We start from the raw sequence: 7,732 nt of genomic DNA on the forward strand, positions 1-7,732 counted from the left end.
AGAATTTTTACTCGCATTTGGCGAGCGGGCAAGTACTTTCCGAATCCCTGATGAATAATGCATAAAATTCACTAAACTCTCGCATTAATTCACTAAAACCACAGAATGTCTGACATATGTAAATTATATAGTTAGTCAACGTGTTGGAATTTGATATGATTGTCAAAATATTCACTAGGACAACACACATGTATTACAATATGATAATAACACCGATAACGTCAACTATTCACCTTGATGCATATATTACAATATGATAATAACACCGATAACGTCAACTATTCACCTTGATGCATGTATTATAATATGATTGTAATATCATTAACGTCAGTGTTGAATTTCATAGTCCTCGCGTATATACCAAAACTATCTACAGCCATTTTATAGACTTGAAATCCGCCGATTCTGAAACTGTAGAGATGCATTTCTGTGTTCTTTTAGCGGTTCTGGGGTTGTTCATTGGTAAGTACATTTAGCCGATGAAACGAAAAACGACACTTCCGTTGATACAGTTCAAAATTAGAGATTAAAGCAACATTTCTGAGAACTACACAGTTACTAGCTTGAAATAATATTTAATGCGTAATTGTGCGCAATTGTGGCAAAACATTTTAAATAAAAAAACTTTTATTCGTACAGTTTCATACAGTTTCATGGTTACTATCTTCGCGACTCTTTATCACTCATAACATATTTTGGAATGATTATTTACCTATACAAACAGGATGCTGGAATACTAACCACATGGGAAACAGATCATGTATACTGATTTCAAATATCATTAACGACGGGACTTGTGAATTGATTTTCACGAACCTACACCTCCACGTACATTCTCCATTACTTATTTAAATGTAACTATTTTGTGAATATACGCAAAGGGCTTATTAGGCCTAAGCCATATTATTATTTCACAAACAAACAAACATCCAAACATAAAAGAAAAGAAACTCCGAACACCCGTGATTGTGACTGGTTAAAAAAAGAGGTTTGTTTTGTTTAACAACACCACTAGAGTACAACATTGATTATTAATCATCGTCTATTGGATGGCCAAATATTTGTTAAATTTGATAAATAGTTTTAGAGAGGAAACTCGCTACATTTTTTTCATTAGTAGCAAGGGATCTTTTATATGCATTATCCCACAGTCAGGATAACACATACCACGATCTTTCATATACCAGTCATGGTGCACTGGTTGGAACGAGAAATAGCCCAATGGGCCAGCCGACGGGGATCGAATCCGGACCGACAGCGCATGAAGCGTCCCGCCCCTGTGACTGGTAAAAATGCAAACACGGGTTCTGTGAATAACTTCGCGAGACGAACAGATAACGTAAATAAAATGTGTTGAATGCGTCGTTAAATAAAACATTTCTTGAACAGGATCGATCCGCGTCGGTGGGCCCATTGGGCTATTTCTCGTTCCAGCCAGTGCACCAAGACTGGTATATCAAAGGCCGTGGTATGTATTACCCTGTCTGTGGGATGGTGCATATAAAAGATCCCTCGTTGCTAATCGAAAAGAGTAGCCCATGAAGTGGCGACAGCGGATTTCCTCTCAAAATCTGTGTGGTCCTTAATCATATACGTCTGACGCAATATAACCGTAAATAAAATATGCTGAGTGCGTCGTTAACTAACACATTTCTTTCTTTCTTTTAACTGCTCCTGTTTCTTCAATTTTTAGCGCAATTCTATGAGGCGAAGTCTAGTAAGAGCGATCTAACAGAACGCAAGGTATGTACCAATTTACACGGTTGATCTCTTCATCTGGGACCGGCCTCGGTGGCGTCGTGGTTAGGCCATCGGTCAACAGGCTGGTAGGTACTGGGTTCGGATCCCAGTCGAGGCATGGGATTTTTAATCCAGATACCGACTCCAAACCCTGAGTGAGTGCTCCGCAAGACTCAGTGGGTAGGTGTAAACCACTTGCACCGACCAGTGATCCATACCTGGTTCAATAAAGGCCATGGTTTGTACTATCCTGCCTGTAGGAAGCGCAAATAAAAGATCCATTGCGGCTAATCGGAAAGAGTAGCCCATGTAGTGGCGACAGCGGGTTTCCTCTCAAAATCTGTGTGGTCCTTAACCATATGTCTGACGCCATATAACCGTAAATAAAATGTGTTGAGTGTGTCGTTAAATAAAACATTTCTTTCTTTCTTTGTAGATGACCTCAGACCACAATTAATTAAACTATGCTTTCTCATACAGCCACAGTAGTTGTAGCAGTTTTATTAATTTCACTGGCATTTCACAAGAAACCTTACCTGCCTGGGGCCAATGAACACTCAAAGGGACGACCCCTGTTGTCCAGCTCTTTTTCACGTTATATCATGTAAACAAAGACACATACACATACGCATACGCATGCGCATACGCATACACATAAACATAGACATAGACATACACACATACACATACACATATTCATACACGCATACACCTACGCATACGCATACGCATACACATACGCATACACATACACATAGACATAGACATACACACATAAACATACTCATACACACATACACATACACCTACGCATAGACATACACATACGCATACACATAGACATACACATACACACATAAACATAATCATACACACAGACACATACACATACACCTACGCATACACACACGCATACGCATACATATACGCATACGCATACGCATACGCATACACATACGCATACACATAAACACATACTCATACACATACGCATACGCATACGCATCAAGCGAGCACTTTACCAATGGGCTACGTCCCGCCCAGTGTCGTTATACAAATATTTCTTTTCTTTCGGTGGTGTCGTTGTTAAGCCATCGGACATAAGGCTGGTATGTACTGGGTTCGCAGCCCGGTACAGGCTCCCATCCAGTCTCAATGGGTAGGTGTAAGACCACAACATCTTCTATCTCACTATCCACTAACCCTCAACAACTAACCCACTGTCCTGGACAGACAGCCCAGATAGCTGAGGCGTGTGCCCAGGTCAGCGTGCTTGAACCTCAATTGGATGTAAGCACAAAAATAAGTGTTGAAATGAAATGTTTTATTTTTCTATGCACAGCGAGTTGGTCGCGCGACGCCGAAATCGTGTGACTGCATCCTCAATGGCAATCGATATGTACAGGTGTGTCAGTGTGGCTGTGTAGACCACATTGCCGGACAAGCATATAAACCTTGCTGTACAATCTGTGACTGTTTCCCAGGCGACGCTCGCCTCCTACTGGACAACGGTAACGTCGTGGTAATGAAGGACCTCAGATCAGGATATCGCATTCTAACAGGTAACCATTTCGCACGGATTTTGGTACAGGTAAATCTGCCATTAATTTGTTACGTGTCTTAGTACAGGTAAATTTATCATTTGTTTGTCACAGATCTTAGTACAGGACCACACAGATATTGAGCGAGGTAACCCGCTGTCGCCATTTCATGGGCAGGATAGTACATTTGTTACACCAGTTGTGGAGCACTGGCTGGAACGAGAAATAGCCCAAATGGGCCCACCGACGGGAATCGATCCTAGATCGATCGCGCATCAGGCGAGCGCTGTATCACTGAGCTACGTCCCGCCCCCATATCCTAATCAGGTCAGGTAATAGGATTTAACGTGCACATTAAAAAAATGCCGTTGTAGCACACGTCTGCCATGGGCGCAAGTGTCGGCTGTCGCAAGCTCCTCCGTCCAGGACAGGAAATGGTTGGGGTGGGGTTGAGTAGGAGAGAGGATCGCCAGCGCTGGCATGTGTAAGGGAAAACAAGCAACCTCGGATCGGAAGCGGGTGAGGGTGGTGCTTTTTGCTGCTATTGAATTTGAAATGTTCGTGGGATTATGAAGGGTTTTTTAACGACTCCACTAGAGCAGATTGATTAATTAGTCATCAGCTATTGGATGTCAAACATTTAGTAATTCTACTGGGCCACTGCTGCCACACAGGCTACTTCTGTGAAAAGTAACCACGCGATTTGTATATGCACTTTCCCATAGACAGGACAGTACATACCACAGTGTTTAACATATCAGTCGTGGGGCTCTAATTGGGGAGGAAAACATCCAAGTACAATAAGGGCTATTGATTCTGCGTCGACCCATCTCACCTCAAGCGAGCACTCTACCACTGAACTACATCCGTCCGTCTGTTGTCAGTACGTGTTACAAGAATCCCCTTGTCGTAAGCGTATAAGACATTCGAGTTACAGTCGTGTTCTTCCTGTCCTGGGCAGAGGAGCCGACCGAGGCCAGTACCTGCCCCCCATGACAGGCGTGCGCTACAACAGCTTGTTCTGAATGTACACTAAAAACCCTATGACCTGACCTGACCTGTCGTGTTCCTCTAGTTTTACGTATGCTTTACGCCAAAGTCACGTGTGTTTCGAGTTATACTACTAAACGTTTCCTACGACTGTCGAATTGGTGTTGTGGCGAACAGCGTAACACCAAAATATTTACGACTGCTTTGTGTTACAAGCCCTTGTCACTTAAGTGCCGTAATAGTATGTCTCGGTCGTGCGCACAGGCCTTTGAAAATTGCGAGATCGATAATTTCGTTCGCGCGTCAATCGCGCAAGTATAATTTGCGTAAACCCTTTTTCCTTCGCGCACTGAATTTATGACATCATTTACATATTCATGATGGGTTGCGTAAAACGAAATGGGTTACCTGAATTTGTTTTTACGTAACCGATAAATGGTTTACGCAAACTTTCAGTTCACAGAGGCCTGGTGCAGCTTTAGGAACTCTTGGACGACCGGATCTGGAGCGATCACGTGACATTCCTGTTGCTGACCGGCTTCCATCCGGCCAGGGGCCAGACGTAGCCCAGTGGTAAAGCGCTCGCTTAATGCGCGGTCGGTCTGGGATCGATCCCCGTCGGTGGGCCCATTGGGCTATTTCTCCTTCCAACCAGTGCACCATGACTGGTATATAAAAGTCGGTGAATGTGCTATCCTGTGTGTGGGATGGTGCATATAAAATATCCTTTGCTGCTAATCGGAAAGAGTAGCCCATGAAGTGGCGACAGCGAGTTTCCTCTCTCAATATCTGTGTGGTCCTTAACCATATGTCCGACGTCATATAACCGTAAATACAATGTGTTGAGAGCGTCGTTAAATAAAACAGTTCCTTTCATCCGGCCAATTGCACTGTTACGTTGCCATTGGGGTTCTGTCACACTGGGCATAATTTCAGTGAAACGTAGCGACGTTATCGATAATGCGTGTATGAATGTGAACCAATTTTCTATCAAGAAAACAAAGTAATGTTTTATTTAACGACGCACTCAACACATTTTATTTACGTTTATATGGCGTCAAACATATGGTTAAGGACCACACAGATATTGAGAGAGGAAACCCGCTGTCGCCACTTCATGGGCTACTCTTTTCGATTAGCAGCAAGGGATCTTTTATATGCACCATCCCACAGACATGGTAGTACATACCACGACCTTTGATATACCAGTCGTGGTGCACTGGCTGGAACGAGAAATAGCCCAATGGGTCCACCGATGGGGATCGATCCCAGACCGACCACGCTACGTCCCGCCCCCCTTTCTATCAAGAGGTCATGTACGTGATGAAGAGTTTGTTTTGTTTAACGACTCCACTAGAGCACATTGATTTATTAATAATCGACAATTGGATGTCAAACATATCGTCATTTTACATTTTTTCCATTAGTACCAAGAGATCTGTTATATGCACCATCCCACAGACAGGATAACACATACCACGACCTTTGATATACCCGTCGTGGTGCACTGGTTGAAAAGAGAAATGTACGTGGTGTATGTGCATATGTATTGTGTGGAAAATGCGAGCTCTGTAACCATAGTATTGGATATTGTGAAAACAAACCAAACATTTCCACGTGCAACTGACGTCAAATAATGCGTTTTGTTAGCTTCTGGATTGCTTGATGTCATATCCACTAGCTAACCAATACGATTATATTAACAAATATACTATCGTGTTATTTAAAAATTTAACGTTAATAGAGGATAATAAACGAGTTACCAGTTATTATCGAATTTATGTCTCGAGTGAAATAATTTTCACTTGTCACGAAAGTGAAAATTATTTCACGAGGAACATAAATTTGATAATAACTGGTATCGAGTTTGTTATTCTATTTATTACCACAGCTATTTGTTTTTCCATGTACATAGAAACGACGTAAACTACTTTACTGTTCTAGGTATTGGTTTAACTTTGTATTTTATTCACGGTTCACAGATAATTTTCAAAAACCAAAGGTCTGTAAACAAAAAAAAAATCTATAAAGATAAGATAAAAGATAAAAACTTTATTGCATATAAACATTCCACATACGGAACTGGATGCAAAACATATGCATACACAAGAAACAAACAAAATGACTAAATAAGGACTAATTATGGGCAATACATGTATAATCGTGAACAAATTTGCATACCGCACCAGCACAGGCTGGATTTTCGTTTTGCATAATATATATAACTTTTTCTTGCATACTCATACTTTTAAATAGGTAATTATGGAAAGTTAGATATGCATATAATTTGACACGTTGACTATTATATTTCTTACATATTATGATATGATGGTATTCATCTTCAATTACATTGCAGTGGTCACATAAACGTTTTTCCACTGGAGTGAAGGGTTTTGTATGGCGCCCAGTCTCTATTTTTAATTTGTGGTCACTAAGACGTAATTTAGTAAAAGCGTTACGGTGTTCTGGATGTATACAGTGTAATAAATATGGCTCTAGTTGAATATTGTGTTTATATAATTTGTACGTTCGCATCTTATTACTGGATCCATCTCTTTTGGCTGGAGCTATAAGGTTTTCTTTTAAAATATTGTGATACTTAGTTTTAATTATATTTATAAGATGAATGGGATAATTGACAGTGCTTCGTTTTTGATTCAACTCACCAATATAATAATATAATTTGTGAAGCCAACCAATATTTTTCTTTTCAAGGCTTGTGCATTCAGAGAAAGCATGTTGTAAAATAATGTTGTCCGTAGTTTGCATATGGGCGTAAACATGCAACATGTGGGTACAAACCTAGCTCAGCTCTAGAGGCCCAATGATGGGTACGACTATTAACCTGTAGTGTTGATTTACAGAATTTTAAAAGCATTCTCTCTGGCAGGAAAGTTTCCAAATATTTTAATGATATGAACTGGGCACCCCAAACCTCACTGGCATATAAAAGGACAGGCTCAACAAGAGAATTAAATAACTGGCATGAAATGTCTACTGGTAGGTTAACATTTGAGAATTCTTTCTGCATCTTGTAAAAACAACCTAGTCCTTTGCTCCAAAGTGATCGGGAACATTCTTTAAAATTTCCATTTTGAGTAAAGTCAACCCCTAAATATGTATACTTTGTTACAACTGGGACTTTATTGCCCGAGAGATGCCAAGTAAGCTTATTTGTTGTACTTTGGCCACCAAAAATAACAATTTTTGTTTTATTTAAATTAATAGTAAGATTGTTGTCATTACAATATATACCTAGTTGATCAAGGAGCTGTTGTAGACCATGTGGGGTTTCTGATAAAAGTAGAAGATCATCTGCAAAAAGTAGATGGCTTAAGCGCATTGTGTCTAGTGATATTTTATCTCCAATGTTACATAAATATTCGTGGAAGTCATTAACTGGCGAACACCAATGTTTGATTGGAATGGTTGTGATATGCCTTTATCAGTCTGAACACTAT

At 40.5% G+C, this 7,732-nt stretch overlaps 1 protein-coding gene across 1 annotated transcript in view; it reads left to right on the forward strand.

Annotated features, from left to right (window-relative positions):
• Positions 1-356: 356 nt before the first annotated feature.
• Positions 357-7,732, forward strand: part of LOC121376828 (desert hedgehog protein B-like) — a 13,524-nt gene continuing 6,148 nt past the window's right edge. Inside the window, exons 1-3 of the mRNA XM_041504609.1 lie at positions 357-462; positions 1,694-1,743; positions 3,083-3,302. Coding sequence (XP_041360543.1) covers positions 420-462; positions 1,694-1,743; positions 3,083-3,302 — 313 coding nt within the window. The 5' untranslated portion in view covers positions 357-419. The remainder of the gene's footprint in view (positions 463-1,693; positions 1,744-3,082; positions 3,303-7,732) is intronic.

The sequence above is a fragment of the Gigantopelta aegis genome, chromosome 2 (genome assembly GCF_016097555.1).
Source record: "Gigantopelta aegis isolate Gae_Host chromosome 2, Gae_host_genome, whole genome shotgun sequence".
Lineage (NCBI taxonomy): Eukaryota > Metazoa > Mollusca > Gastropoda > Neomphalida > Peltospiridae > Gigantopelta > Gigantopelta aegis.